Source organism: Eleutherodactylus coqui, chromosome 12 (genome assembly GCF_035609145.1).
Source record: "Eleutherodactylus coqui strain aEleCoq1 chromosome 12, aEleCoq1.hap1, whole genome shotgun sequence".
NCBI classification, from domain to species: Eukaryota; Metazoa; Chordata; class Amphibia; order Anura; family Eleutherodactylidae; genus Eleutherodactylus; species Eleutherodactylus coqui.
In genome coordinates this window covers 126,376,913-126,393,564 of record NC_089848.1, presented here as the reverse complement: position 1 = coordinate 126,393,564, position 16,652 = coordinate 126,376,913, and the positions used below count along the sequence as shown (strand labels likewise).

At 44.6% G+C, this 16,652-nt stretch overlaps 1 protein-coding gene across 1 annotated transcript in view; it reads right to left on the bottom strand.

Annotated features, from left to right (window-relative positions):
* MALRD1 (MAM and LDL receptor class A domain containing 1) overlaps positions 1-16,652 on the bottom strand; it is a 460,314-nt gene that overhangs the window by 145,362 nt on the left and 298,300 nt on the right. The window contains exons 29-30 of the mRNA XM_066584724.1: positions 7,643-7,800; positions 2,927-3,128 (exon numbers count right to left, since the gene is read on the bottom strand). Coding sequence (XP_066440821.1) covers positions 2,927-3,128; positions 7,643-7,800 — 360 coding nt within the window. The remainder of the gene's footprint in view (positions 1-2,926; positions 3,129-7,642; positions 7,801-16,652) is intronic.

Sequence of the window (16,652 nt, the reverse complement as noted above, 5' to 3'; positions counted from 1 at the left end):
ATGTGTAAGCATGTGGTGTCGACCGCTTACATCTCTGCTGCACCAACTGATTTTGACTAAAGGCCCCTCTGCACTGGACCACTGTCGGACACAGGAGCGCTAGCCAGACGATCCAGCAACTATCGCTCCTGTTTGAGTGAATGGAAGCGGGGCGGGGCGGGGGGCGGGGGCGGAGATCGTTCCAGTCCGCCCGCCTCCATTCACACTAAACAGGCAGTCGCTCAAACATTGAGCGAGTCCTGTTTACACTGAGCACGACACTCAGCAAGCTGCTATGGAACGACTAGCGAGAATCAAACGACTTTATTTAAGCTGTTATTCAGGCGACTATCGGCCCGTGTAAAGGGACCACAACCTGCACAATCAGGACTTCTGGAGACAAACCTCCTTAGGCCACAGTCCCCAGATAAGTGCAGGACTCTACTTCATGTCATCAAGCTGATTTGACAACTGGCTGGCTAGGACAGAACCGGCCATGCCCAATCTCCAGAGAAAGCTTTGCTTCTTCCACACAAGCAAGAAGTTCTATTTCAGCCTCGATTGCTGCCCTCGTTTCCTCCGTTCTGTCTTCTTCCCACTGATGAGAACTGGAGTTTGAAGACAGATCTTACACAAGTGCGGCTGCTGTTTGCCGAGTCAGCGCACTCAGGCTGGATTCTCATTTACAAAGAGCAATCCCAGATAAACTTCAAAGGCCTGTGATTGTGCGCTGCCGGCTGAAGCGGTGGAGATAGTCGGCGTGTCTCTCCAGGACTCTCTGACACAATGTTGGGTTCATCGAGGAAGCATTTCATGCATGTAAACCTCCAGATATAACTACTAAAACACATGGCAAAACGCTACAAAGAGTCTGCGCCACTCCTCTGGCAGCCACAGAATCCGTCCAGCTCTCGGCTGCCAATCCTTTTCATGTGACATCTTTAGAGTCCGGCCATCATACACCGACTCCGTACCAGATGGCAAAGCGCGAGCAACCGGAGGCAAAAACGTATCAATACAATATGTCTGCAGTGCGAAACACATTGTTTTATGTGTGATATTTTAATTTAACCCTTTTAAGGATGTGGCCTAGTTTGGTTCCTAAAGGGGTTGTCTGAGTTAAGGAAACCCCTATCACTGAGTCCCCCATACATTAAAATAACACCTCTCCTGGCTCCCCGCTCATCCCCTGCCGCTGGCTACAGTCTCTACTGTCTTTGTTTTCAGGCTGCTGTGACATCCTGTAAACCTAGTGTAGCAGCCAATGACAGCGCCCAGCCTTGATTGTTGAGTGCTGTCATTGGCTGCTGCAGCTTGTTTGTAGACGGTTTCAGGCTGTCCACAGCCTATAAAGTGGCATCAGGGAAGACCGGTGCCGGCAGCGGGGGACAAGCGGGAAGGGGTGAGTAACCACTGATTTGTGGGGACCCAGTGACAGGGTTTCCTTAACATAGACAACCCCTTTAAGGATGCAATGATTTTGGGGGGATTTTCACCTCCACTTTTTGAAAGCCATAACTTTTTAATTTTTCCTCCAACATGGTCGTATGAGGGCTTGTTTGTCATGTGGTAGCTGGACACAGGGCTTGCGTTGATGAGTGGGGAGGGCAAGATGATGGCTTGTCATGGTGGCACTTACCACACTCCCTCCCAGAGTGACGCACATAGCCTCGGCAGGGCAGCGCTGGGCCTCTTCCGGACACCCCCGGCATGGGGATTCCTAATAAGCTGGGGAACAGGGGTCAGGGTTGTTACGGGTGACACCGCTGTTCCGATACTCCCCAACATGAACATTGGCAGGGAAATAAACAAGCCACCGACAGGAGATGTAGTACCTCAGGTCCCCGGGAACGGTCAGGGCCTGAAATAACGTTTACTTGCAGAATAAATTTAGTGATACAAGGCACAAATGACAGGTTTGAAAAGTGCAGGAATTAGAGAAACTAGAATACCTCCACACAGCGGTACCCAGACTTCAGGACGCGTGGGCATGAAACAACTAATTGAATACCTCTGCACTAGGCCTTAAAAAAGACTGCACTCATTCAATACTCTCTCTCTCTTTGGAGGCTCACTCCATCGTCCTTCCTTAAACACGCACTCCAGGAAATCCCTCCTCCTCCTCCATTCTTCACTACATGAGGGCTGAAGGTGTCCTCATGTAGCTGGCACTCTTTGAGAGGAACCCAGAAGACATGGACCTTTTTCCGCTCTCAAGCACTCACATTTATAGCCTCTCTCACACCATGTGACAGAATAGAATAGATACATTTACTGATAGTCAGCTCACCATTTGCAGACTTTAACTGATCACTTGCTGCAGCTGTGCAATACACATACTAGAATCACAAGACATGTTTGCACTGTGCACCTACATAAGACATTTCATGTATGACATTTATGGAGGCATTCCCAAAGGTCCTTGCCTGAATTAAGCTGAGGACATGCATGTGCGCCATTGTTCCATTCCTATGAATGGCAGTGTCTGAAACTTGCGAGTACAAATGTTTGGTAATCTCCAGCACTTCCGTTGAAATGAATGGAACGGTGATGCACATGTGTGACCTCTACTCCATTCATGCGGGGACCTTCAGGATCAATGTGGGTCCAAGCAGTCAGACCTCTACTGATCATAAAGTTATACCCTATCCTGCGGGTAACTTTATAACTTGGCTCAACCCCTTTAGTAACTTGGATCATAAGGCTACCATGGCAGGTTTCTCCATAGATGGTGCAAGAGCAGAAAACAGAGATTCATACTCTTGTCCTTTCCTATCACTAAAACCTTCTGATGAACCTTTACTACAAGAAGTACAGCAGTAAAGCAAATCCCAATCTTACAATGAGCACAGTACTAAGTCATGCCAGTCCTACATACATAGCTGATTAGTTGGATCGCCCATTGACCAGTAAATACAACCCTATGAGACAACATGCAACCACTCACCTTCCCCACGGCAGGCTAATGTAAATGATATATCATCCAAGGCAATGTCTACATTTTCGCTTCCCCCTACTTGGGCTTCAAAGGCCACCCGGAATGGACTGTCGCTGGGGAGAATGACGCTGCCGTACATCCACCGTTGCTCCACGCTCTCGGCCGCTGACCACCGCAGAATCTCCAGCCCGTATTCAGTGACTATATATACCTGTAAATCAGCATACAAAATGCAGAAGATCAAACATTCCGAATTACCAACTTATGGTAAAACTACTATTAATCACAATTTACGGGACTCGGAATGATCCGCGGCTCCGCCGACTGTATGCGCTGATTGATGGTACAGACAGCGTCACCCAGACAACAATTTATGCCGGTGATAAAACCAATCAGTCTTGGTTTAAAGAACTCCGGCGTGATGCAGGCAAACCCATCATAAAAAGTGAATGACTTTGAAAAGCTGCAAAAGGCAAATGTCTAAATAATCAATTTTGTCTCATATTCCACTGACACAATGAGATGATGTGAAACAGGAAATACATGCATAAGCAGAGGAGCCGAATATGCAGAAAGATGGCCTGTTTATTCTGAGCAGATGAGAGGAACAGGAAAAGGTGACATTCAGGAGAGTTTACTACGGGGGAGAGCCGCGCACGAAGCGTCACACTCACCGCAAAGAGCTTTAGGGACTGAACGCATTTTCAATTTATAGAAAAAAAAAAGTTTAAAGAATCGTCAAATTTAAGTATTTTGTTCATTTGTTTAACCAATTCTGGACTTTCTTAAAAGTAAAGTTCTTTTCTATAGTGGAAGACCCTTTGGCTAATGAAAACCCGTCTTCTGCTGAAGTCTAATGATAGAGGATGTTCCACCTCAGTCATGGCCGACCTTAGCTATGTTCAACCCATGGGGTCACACAGGGCGCTAGCCAGCAGCTTATGTGGGGATGGGGGGAGGGCACCAGGCGGATATAGGTGGGGAGCCAAATGAATCATCCTGGCTGGGTCTCCTCCCCTCTGAAGTTCCGCCTTTAGCACATGCGCGCCCCTGGACATGGCTGCTTAGTTCTTTTGTATTTGTGAAATTAGTTTGGTTTTGGCTTTGTATTTGAACCAGGCGTTGTATCTATGTAAGGAGTTTGGCTTATTATATATATATATATATATATATATATATATATATATATATATATATATATGTGTGTGTGTGTACTGAACCTGGTTCTGGCGCTGTATTCACGTTATGAGCTCGGTTGGTGCTATGTTTCTCTTATGAGCTTGGTTCTGGTGCTGTATTTCTGTTATGAGCTTGGTTCTGGTACAGTATTTACCCATTAGGTTGTCCTGGTGTGGTTGCTGCTTTCTGCACAGGTAGAATACTTTGTAGAATAAGTTGGCGCTATACAACTAAAGATTATTATTATTTATTTATTATTTTGTATGACCAGGGGTCTCCTGCATTAACTTCGGGAATAAAGATAGCATTGATCCTGTCAGTTTAACCACTTGGGTGCCATGGCAGTGTGACCATAGCCTCTAAAGAGGGTTTAACGAGGGAGGGGACTCCCTTTGTCATCTATCTTTCCCCTGCAATGCAATTGCAAGGTTCCCATGGATTAATAGGACACCCGGAGGCCTACAAATGGTAGCCTATTAGGCACTGCAGGGTCTAATCTGCATGTAGAATACATGGCCATACTGAAGTATTGGTGTGTATTCTGTTAACGATCAAAGCTGACGAAGTTCATTCCAAGAAAAGTAAAAAATGTAAAAAGAAAAAATCTCAAACCTCTTCTCTTTCTTTCCTTATTATGTTAAAAAAAAGTCAAAATTGGTATCGCCACATTTGTAATGAAAAAGTTAGCATGTGCATCATGTATACTGCAATACTGAGTCAGATACCGGATGCACAGAGTCTGAGATAGTGCTCGGGTACATGGGAAGAATAGACGGTGGGAAGAGAAGCTGAATGCATCATCTTCTAATGGGGCATGGCTTCTATTCACAGTGTCTATGGCTGCCCAGGATACAAGATAAGGCCTCATGTCCACGGGCAAATTCGGATTTTAAATCCGCAGCGTTTTTCCCGCACGCGGATCCGAGCCCTATAGGGATGCATTAGACACCCGCAGGTAGTTAAATACCCGCGGATGTCATTTTTCCCTGCAGGCGCGGGTCCCGCGTGCAGGAAAAAATCCAGACATGCTTTATTCAGGCGCGGGTCTCCCGCAGGCTTCTATTGAAGCCTATGGAAGCCGTCCTGATCCGCAGGAGACCCGCGCCTGAATTAAACTCACCTGCTCCGGGCGATGCAGGTCTTCCTTCCTTCGCGGCTGGAAACTTCTTTCTTTGGCCTGGCGGATGTGCCCGGCGCATGCACGCGGCACGCAGCCAACGTGCCGAGCACATCCACCGGGCCGAAGAAAAAAGATCCGGCCGCGACGGAAGGAAGACACGCACGGACCGCTGCAGGTGAGTTTATTCTTATTTTTTAGCATCATGTCCGTGGGGCAGGAGGGACCCGCTGCGGATTCTCCATGTGGGGGCCAGTAATGGGAATAGTGCTCAATAAGCCAGGATTCATACAAGACTTAGATCTACACTTGTGGGGCAAGAAGAGTGTTTGCCGGAGTGCAGGCACAGCGCAGAGAAGCGTCCGCGGTCATCAGGAGCTTTTTACAGAACTCTCCTTAGCAACGGTCCAGAGCTATATAGCTGAGTAAGATAGCGTCAGCCGTACTACATACATTTTCTATTAAAAGCATCTAGAATTGGTTAAAGGGATATTCCAGGCACTTAACCCTTTGAAGTATTGATAGCCTATCTTTAGGATAGGTCATCAATAGTTGATCGTCGGGGTTCAGCCACTCGGGACCCCTGGTTATCAGTTGATCTCAGTCCTCGCACTCATTGCAGCAGACCAGATCTTGACAGCTCTGTTCACATTGAGGTCGGAGCCAGAAGTGTAATAGAAGGGAAAGGTCCTATTGAAATCAATGGGAGATATGGGAAATATTCAGTACCTTCTATTGCACTTCCGAATCTGACCCAAAGCAATCATCCAGCTCCACTGCAAGGAGTGCAAGGGCTGAGATTATCTGAGTAACTGACCCCCGCGGATCAACTGTTGATGACCTGCTGAGCAGCCAGCTCCAATAAGTGCAGCATCTCAGACTGCACTGACACAGAATGTTATCAATGATGAGAATAGACAGGCCCAAAGATGGAGGCCATGTAACAGATGGGCCAGGAATTGCTCTTAGGGGCAAAACCAGCCAACCACTGTCAACAAAAACACCATCAAATTTGATAGGGGCTTTGATTCGAAAAGTCTAAATGCTTAATTCAACCGGGAAGAACTGGATTAAGAATTCAAGGATAAGCTGAACATCAAAGATGACAAACCCAAAAAGGATGGTGGCGAGAAGGGAGACTCAGGAGTGGAGACCCAGAATAGTGATGGGAAACCAGAGGAAGTCCCCCAGGGACTCAACATTTACAACGGCACACCAAGTCCTTCTTCAATAATATATCTTCAAAGATGAAATCCAGGCGCACCACATGGGCAGAAGAGAAAAGCTAAACACAAAAACATTTGGAGTCTCTGGCAGATCCCATCGAGGCCACAGTTTTTGTGGTGGGTTCAGAGGAGGAAGGGGAGGCTTCACTCCACAAAGAAACCAGACAACATGGAGGGCGGCACTGCGAGGGTGTGAAGTCTTCTGCCAGTAACATGGACAATAAAGGGGTTTGTGTGTCCCAGAAATCTGCCTGAGGAGGTGGTGGTGGTAAACTCACTACAAGAGTTCAAGAGGCACCTGGACGCCTTCCTCGAGTGTAATAATATTACATGTTATATCACTGATTAGTGGGGTCAGTGATCCAGGGATTATTCTGATTGCCAGACTGGAGTCGAGAAGGAATGTTTTTTTTCCATAAAATGAGGAAAATTGGCTTTTACCTCATTGGGTTTTTTTTTTTTGCCTTCCTCTGGATCAACATTGGGGGTAATAGGCTGAATAAATGTACATAGGTCTATGTTTCAGCCTTACACACTGTTACCTATCCTGAGGATTAGGCATCAATACTACAATTATTAAATGCCTGGAATACCCCTTTAACTAAATAAATGGAAAAATGCCTAAACTCGCCTCTTCTTTAAATTACGAAATGTGAAAGTGCAGCTGCTCTCTAACTATGCTACCTACACACTTTACAGAGTTTGGCATACTGAAGCTGTTCTTGGTTTTGCACAATCCCCTTTTGTTAGAAAGGCCCTTCAATGATAAACTGATCACATGGTATCCTAATGCTGAGAACCGCAGCGATCTGCAGTAATCTCTATGGGAACCTAGAAGCAAGTGTTCAATTTCCCTGCAGTGCCACCACAGGGCAAATGAGGCATTACACAGAGTATAAATTGTATTGTGGATCTTTGTATAGAGATGAAAAAGGATACCCATAAACAGTGTCAATAAAGAGGTCTTGTCGTTCTCCCCTTCTAGGCGCCTATTGCTCTGTACATATGACATTTGGAGAAACATTGTATATCAGCAAGACAATCCCATCCTACATTCTCTTACGGTTCTGTCTGCATGAGACCTAAGTGTTGGAGGACTATATGGTCCAGACGGATGTATATTGAATTGTTGAGACACTTTCAAATAAGTTATTTTGCTGATGAATGGAAAGTCATCTCATCCGTTTCCTCATTTATATTCACCTTTAACATCGCAGACTGTGGCGGTCCATACAGGTAATACCAGAAGCGGACTCTGCACTTCTCGCTGGTAGCAGGAAATACGTTGGTAGTAAATATCCGTGCTCTATCTCCATCTTTTGGTTTGATTGCATTGGCATAGAGGAAGAATCTCCCTTTACCTTTTAAAGCAGACACAAATGGTTACTCTATATCCAATAACTGAATAGCAATGAAGACATTTGGAAAAGTAATCAGAAAGTAGTGGTATAAGCTGTCACGTGTGTACAACACTACATCTGCCATTATGACTTGTATGCCACATTTATCACCAGTTTTCCTTCTGCAGGCTGTATATTTATTTCTCAGTTGCTACAGCATCTGTATGAGTGAGTCTTTCTCCCTCCTCCTTCCCCTCTTCTCTCCATAGACTACAATGCTTTTGTGATGGCTAACTGGCTTATTTATGCTAGCATAAAAATGCTCACTGGTAAACTGTACATGCGTCAAGTAAACGTGCAGCTGCCCAATGACAGCTCCGTAGGAATGAACAACCATAGAGCCTTGTGTGGCAGAGTATTAAGGCAGCAGTATGCAGTCCTAAGCTCTCGCTCATGACCTGAAGGTTGTGAGTTCAGTCCCTACCTGGTTCAGGTAGCCGGCTCAAGGTCAACTTAGCCTCCCATCCTTCCAAGGTCAGTAAAATGAGCAACCAGCTTGGTAGGCAGTAATAAATTACCTGAAAGCGCTGCAGAATAAGTTGGCGCTGTACAAATAACAGCATTTTTTTATTTTTTTCATACAAACAATCATTCTTTCCCCTGTAGCATCTGAATCAGCCTGTGTCAATGTCCGGTAGTCGAGCACCGATCTTGTTGTTTAGTGTTTGTCTACAGTAGCAAATAGTTCTGTCTAAAAGGAGCATTAAAGCACCTTAAGGCCCCCTGTCTACGGCTGAGCAGATTGTCGCCCGTGAGCAGGCAGTCTTAGGGCGCCCACCCACTGGCGTTTGCGATTTCCGTGCGTTTTTTGCGGCATTTTTTGCGCCGTTTTCGCAGCTTTTCCGTTAATTTCCATTGCCATTCATGGGTGCATTAAGAGAAAAATAAGGACACATATGCAACTGACAGTTCCTATGTTAAAAATCGCAACGGACCGAAAAAAAAAACGCCAGTGGACAGGAACACATGTTATCTCTATGCCTGTGCAGGAAAAACGCAAAACGCAAACGCAGGTAAAAAAAACGCCAGTGGGTGGGCGCCCTTAGTGTGTATTCACATAAGTGGGAAAATCATGCAAGTTCTGTGTGCTGCCAGATGCACTCAACCTGGGCAGAAGTACAACCCATTATTTGCATTGTTTTTTTCATGCCTACTAGTCTTCAGAGCCCCTCGAAGGTGGAGACCACTGGCAGCTGCTCCTTGTGTCTTCTAGGTATTTTGTAAACCTGCTTTCTCTGTGCTTAAATCCTTAAGATCGCTGCCTTTTTTTCGACAGTTTCTCCTCCCCATTGTAAAAAAAAATGTATCTTTTTTTATTTTTCTGTCAATGTAGCTGCATGAGGGCTTGTTTTTTGTGGGACGCGTTGTATCTTTAAATGTTACTATTTAATATACCACATAATGTACTTTTAAAAAAGTGGAGTGAAATGGCTGTTATGGATGTGGCTGTACCAAATATGGTTTTTTTTTGTTTTGACTTTTTTTATGAATACAGGAAAATATTTTTGTTTTTACTTTTAGTATTCTTTATTTTTTCTGATAATAAAAGAACTTTATTTTAATTTGTCTTCCTTTTAGTCCCCACAGGGGACTTGAACTTGTGATCATTTGATCATTTATACCATATACTACAGTACTATCTTAATATTTAGAAATACATGGCATCTCTGAGCCCTACAGAAGGCCCTGGTCTCCCATGACAACCGAACGCCCCCCGCTATCTATCTACGATTCAGTGCAATTATAATGATACCAAAAGGATTTAGTTTTTGTTTTTTTTCGCTGTACTACTTTAAAAAAAATAAAATATATTTTGAAAAAATCTATAAATATTCTGGCCACCATCTTGGGGTATTTACCCTACCCACAGGTCACATGTCGGTACTGCCTGGGGGTCTCACAGCTTTTCATCTGTATCTGCCTCATTATAATGTTTTTCCCCATAATTATCACTTTCTAATCTCATTAAGATGACTTTTTTCTTACATAATTAGGACTATTAACGTCATAAATATGTATTTATAGATCAACATTACAGACTTTATTGCTCCTAATTAGGACTTTATTTCCATAATTGTGACTTTATATCATAATTATGATTTTCTATTTCATAAGTATGTCAAATAAGTTTTAATGCCAGCGCTCTTCGGAAAGTAAACCCCTGAGCTCTCACATATATCGGGACACGCTGACTATTCACAATATGACAGTCTTCTGTCACAAGTTGCGCTAGAAGCCGTCTGACGTGTTCCGCACATTTCCCATCTATTTCTAGACACTTCTGACACTTTTCCCGATAGTCAGAAGGAGGGGCGCCAAACTTTTACAGTGTTAGTAAATAAGCCCTGGTGACCTTACAGCAGGTTGGGGCGCGTTCACACGTTTTGGATTTACTGCAGATGTTGTTGCTAGTTTTGATCAGATCTGCAGCGGATTTCAACTCTTCAATTGAAAGGATTAAATCTGCCGCAGATCTGCACCAAACCTGCAAATAAAACCTGCGGCGAACCAGCGACGCATCAATGTATCCTTATAACGGTTTATTATGCTACAATGTTGCAATCCAGCCACAGCAGCCCATCAATGTTCGTCTGCATGGTTACCGGGCTGTGGCTGATGGGCGCACGCATTTGGATCAAAATGTGGACTAACAACCTCACATTTTATGCAGTTATTAAATATAATAGTAATTCAATTTAAAACCAAATATAAAATTTTTGTGCTAGGCTTCGCCCGCTCCCTGCCCCTTGTCCGCAACCAGCAATGGGAGGAGGCGGGATGGGGCAATGCTTAGCTCCACCCCCTCCCATTGCAAAGAGTGAGCAAGGAAGAGAGCTGATGTGAGCCTGCGAGGGAGAGGGAGGGGAAAGGGGCAACGGCATGGCAGCCTCGGTGTATATGCACCAGGACCCATGACGCATGATTGGGTGCACAAACGTTAGATTTGTGCACCCATTCACGAGCTTTAAAGGGGTTGTCCCGCGCCGAAACGGGTTTTTTTTTTTTTCAACCCCCCCCCCCGTTCGGCGCGAGACAACCCCGATGCAGGGAGGTAAAGAAAGCTCACCGGAGCGCTTACCTGAATCCCCGCGCTCCGGTGACTTCTCTACTCACCGCTGAAGATGGCCTCTTCCTCCGTGGACCGCAGCTCTTCTGTGCGGTCCACTGCCGATTCCAGCCTCCTGATTGGCTGGAATCGGCACGTGACGGGGCGGAGCTACACGGAGCTACACGGAGCCCCATAGAAGACTGCAGAAGACCCGGACTGCGCAAGCGCGGCTAATTTGGCCATCGGAGGGCGAAAATTAGTCGGCACCATGGAGACGAGGACGCCAGCAACGGAACAGGTAAGTATAAAACTTTTTATAACTTCTGCATGGCTCATAATTAATGCACAATGTACATTACAAAGTGCATTATTATGGCCATGCAGAAGTGTACAGACCCACTTGCTGCCTCGGGACAACCCCTTTAATGCCACAGATGATAGCGTATATCGGCATTACTGTTAAAAATGGCGGCCGATATACACTCATGGGAAAGAAGCCTCAAATTGTATTGACTTCTATGGGAGAGTTTTCTAGGCATGTTCTGTGTCGTGTGCAGGGAGAGGGGGAGGTGAGTTGTGACCACCACCAATTGTACACAGTGGACCAATATTATCTATATAGCTATCAATATAGTTCTTTATTTGGTGCATAGATGGCCGAAGATACAACAAATGTATTTAAGTGAATGTCTCACTTATATTCCTTTTTACTAATTAAAACCAGTTAGTAAACAGTTTTTTATTCTGTCGTTTGTACGAGACTATGGGGGGTGCTCTTGCCTTTAATGCAAAGATATGCTTTACAGCAGTCTTATGGGCCACTCACACAATGAGCAAGAGCTGACCTATTGAGTTCTATGGGACACTGTTCTAGACATGCTCTGTAACGTGTGCAGCGAGTGGGAGGAGGTGAGCTGTGACATCACCTATTGTGAATGGTGGATATATATATATATATATATATATATATATAAATGTGTGCGTGTTACCCTTCATTGTAATCCTGTCTGTGGTAATAATGAGATGACTGCTGAGAAGTGCAGTACAGTTACCTCTACAGAACAGGAAGCGTCAGCCTATTGTGAGGCTCAGTGGCCAGAGAGAATTTTCAAGATTTTTTAAAAATTTAATTACACATAATTGGAAAAACAAATTGTAAATTGAAAATAGAATAAGTTTAACATAAAAACTTGATGAAAACATGAGTTCATTCTTTGATGAGGAGTTACTGGTGCACAGCTGCAAGCAGTAGGTTGGAAGAGCTCCACAAACGGGACTACCAAGTGCTCAAATGCACAGCGTGTAAAATCATCTGTTCTGGAGGTTGAGGAGGTTTCATGCTGTGTCTGGAAGTAAAACAAGCGCAGGATGTATTCATCATGAGCTTCACACAATTGGTTTCCACACTTGAAGAAGCTAAGGGTTTCGACAGACGATTGTGATACGGCGCGTGCATAACACGGAGAATAGAACACATGGATTTCAAAAGGGTTCATTCTCACTTTTTTTGCGCCCATTTTTTGGGCCTGCCCTATCTTATGCATGTTTGTGCACCAAAGGGCCCCATAGAGTTCTATTGGGGCTGTGCAAACACGTACATCTGCCCGCATGGATTTCCCCAGACTTCTCTTCTCCAGCGGCGGAAAGAAGCGGAACCTAAAGATTCTTTTCGCTGCAACAGGAGAAAAATGCATTTTCTATCACCGGAAAAAAAGGGGGAATTAGCTTCGTCAATCCCTCTCGGATATTCTTACTCCTCCTCCTCCTAAAACAGCATGTCATCACGCTGAACTGCCAATTTTTCTGCGGCCCAAAAGGCTCTGTTTAAAAGTTTTTTACAATTTTTCAAAGTTTTACAAGGATTGATACTTTAACAGAAACCAATTTTTTCACAGGGCTGCCTCCAGGCTCTGTTATAAATTAAACAACAGCGAGCAGCATCTTTAAAAAATGTTTATGGGTTTCACCGGCCCTCACGGTTGAGCAATTTTTCAGGGGTGCACTTGTACTCTTGGTACACCAGTTTTACTGGCCCTCGCCTATACTGTTATCTAACTAATTTTTCCGGCCTTCGCCTACACTCTTGGTAACCACATTTTTTCAGGGGTTTGCCTATACTCTTGGAACACCAATGTTTCAGGGGTCGCCTACACTCTTGCTATAGAAATGTTACTGGGGTCCGCCTATACTCTTGCTGCAAAAAAATGTTACTGGGTCCACCTATGCTGTATGTGCACAAAGACTTCTCATTGCGGTGTTTTACCTCTCTGGCACAAATACACTGATTGACTAGGGTATAGATAGATATTAGATAGATAGATAGATAGATAGATAGATAGATAGATAGATAGATAGATAGATAGATAGATAGATAGATAGATAGATAGATAGATAGATAGATATGAGATAGATAGATATGAGATAGATAGATATGAGATAGATAGATAGATAGATAGATAGATAGATAGATAGATAGGAGATACATAGATATGAGATAGATAGGAGATAGATAGATAGATATGAGATAGATAGATATGAGATAGATAGATATGAGATAGATAGATAGATAGATAGATAGATAGATAGATAGATAGATAGATAGATAGATAGATAGATAGATAGATAGATAGATAGATAGATAGATAGATAGATAGGAGATACATAGATAATTTTCAGGGAAGGGCTTGAAATATAATCCCTTCCCTGAAACTCATCTTTAGGGCGAGCACCCACTGGCGTTTTTTTACCTGCGTTTTGCGTTTTGCGTTTTTCCTGCACAGGCATAGAGATAACATGTGTTCCTGTCCACTGGCGTTTTTTTTGCATTGCGTTTGCGTTTTTAACATAGGAACTGTCAGTTGCATATGTGTCCTTATTTTTCTCCATGGAAATTAATGGCAAAGCCGTGAAAACGCCGCGAAAACGCCGCGAAAAACGCGGGACACGCTGCGAAAACGCTACGTTTTTTTCCCGCGGGAAACGCAAACGCCAGTGGGTGCTCGCCCTTAGCTGTAAAAAAAAGTTAAACAAAAAAATTTTAACTCACCTAAATAGCTGTCCGGCTCTTCTGTCCGTCCTCGCAGTCATCTCCTGTCTTCTGGAGGCCGGGGATTGAGAAATTCCCACCCCTACAAAGCGCTGCCTGTGATTGGCTGAGTGCTGTGACCAATCACAGGCAGCGCTCAGCTCTCATTCTATGAAACCATCTGGGTCCCTTCCGCTGGTGTCCAGCGCTCCTGCAGGCTTCCGTATAGTCCTCAATGCTGACAGAGCATCTCTTGTTGGTAATGGGGCGTGAATACACCAGAGAAGCGTAAGGGATCCGGAAGGCATCTGCTAGGTGGGTGTTGCTTTTTTTCATGTAGTGTAGCTAGGGCTTATTTTCAGGATACAGCGTATATTTAAAGCCTTTCTAAAAATCTGAAAAGGGGTAGGTCTAATTTTTGTAGAAGCGCGGTATGTTGGGTTTCTCCCCTTTCACCTCTTTAGCACTGAGTTTCTTTCTTAGCTTGGAGAGTGGCTAGGGTGCCCAGGTAGGAGTTCGGAGCTGTGCCGTCACCTAGGAGCTGCTGGACAGAACATGTGTTCAGAATCCAAGCTGGCCCTCTTCCCTATACCGGCGCTGCTCCCTCTGCCAAGTACTGGCTGTGTCCTCCGGAAAAAGTGGTCCATGGAATCATAGAATGGTAGGGTTGGAGGGGACCTCCGGGGTCATCGGGTCCAACCCCCTGCTCAGTGCAGAATCACTAAATCATCCCAGACAGATATTTGTCCTTCTGCATCCGGATCTCTAGGGTCACATAAAATGACGTGGCAGGCTGGATTTGGCCCACGGACTTTGAGTTTGACATGTGAAGTAGACTGTCCTGACTTCCTACAAGGCTTATGCGGTTTACAATCGTCTCTACCTAATTAGTTCTCAAGGACAAACATGCTTTGCGCCAAAGGTCTGATACAAGTATGTGATCCAAATACAGAAAATAAATAGGACGCAATGTTCTTTTTCTGAATCTCCTGTTCTTCATTCATTAAGTGGTCAGAAAACTAATTGTATGCCAAGAACAGGCAGCGGTACAACTTCCATCATTCTGAGTCGATGGATAACGCTCCGATTCGGCCACAACGCTATTTCTGTAGGAAACCAAAACTAAGTGCACAGAAATCTAAAATAAAGATCATAACATCCTTTTACTTACCTGAAATATTCTAAAATGATGATTGTGAGAAGGGGGTAAGGGGGGCAGGAGATTACCTTTTTTAGAGACCATGCCACTCTTGTCCATAGGCTGTGTCTGGTATTGCAGCAGAGTCCCATTTATTTGATCAGCTGCAATACCAAACCTAGACAAGAGTGGCGCTGTTTATTTTGCCATCTTAGTCATATCCATTGAATATGCCATATGTCTGATGGATGGAGGTCGGGAGAACAAGGGTCTCTCTGCGGCCGCATCACAACTCACACTTTGCCTGGACGCGGCGCCAACGTGCCCACCGTGGATATGCCAGAAATAATTCTTAATTGTGAGTAAGGATTATTTTGCACCGCAAGACATATTCTCGTAACTACGAGATTGGCGCTCACTTAACTGGCCTTTTACACAAGCTGAATGCATGGAGGAGGAACAATCGTAGGCACGACCGCTCATCATACACTGCCACACAGAAAGATGTACTGCCGGCAACACTGACTTTTACGGCTGCACAAAAGACTACTTACCATGGCCATGAAGCTCGGTGCACCATGATGGGTTCATCACCTTCCACCTCTTTAGCACGGAGCTTCCTACCTTGGTGAGTGGCAAGGGTGCCAGGTAGGGCTGGCAGAGCTGTGCCGCCACCTGTGAGTTGTTGAACAATTATTTGCTGGTTCATCGGCCAATCGGGTGCAGCTTCACAAGACCAGATGATTGGGCAAATGAATGTCCATGCCCAATTATTGGGCTGTGTAAAAGGTCCCTGAGTCCCTGACCTCTTCCGAGCCTTTTTTTTTATATCTCCTTCACAGCTTCAAAGAATCATACCTCTCACTTATCCTTCGATGTTCTGTCTGAGGTCTTGTTGTTTTTTGGGGGTTTTATTTACTGTATCGCACAATATGCAGAATTTTTTTTTAATTACCACAAATATGCAATTTCATCATTTCGGGTGGGAGAGGAGGCGGTTACTGTTTTTTTACTCTGTGGGTCAGTACAATTACCAAATGTCTTTAGTTCGCTTTTTTTTTTGGCCGCACTACTTTTAAAGAATACAATTACTATTTTCTGCCGCCACCTGCTGACAGCTTTGTTATTGTTACGTTGATGGGGTGGTATGAAGATTTTAATATTTTTTGGGTGCCTTTCAGTTTCTGTTACAATTTTGGAGTATATACAACTTTGTGGGTTGGAATTCCTGAACTCCGGTCAGGGCATTTAAAGGGTTAACAGCCGTGATTGGCATGAACACTGATCACTGCTGTTGTGGGCGGGTGACAAAGACAGCCAGTGTCTGCTGTGTATGGAGCGGATTGACTTCCGAGCGAACTCCATATAAAGCTCTGCTGCCAGATGGTGTTCATGTACACACTTAAGCATTAAGGGGTTAAAGGTATTGTTCCACTTCTGCTATTGATAACCTATCCTCAGGATAGATCATCAGTAGCAGATCAGCAGGGGTTCACTGCTCGTTAGAACCGGCAATCAGATCGGGCAGTTCACTATGTGTACGGAGCTGTCTTTATGCTGGAAGCAGACAGCGCCATATATTTCACAGTGGCCATGGCTGG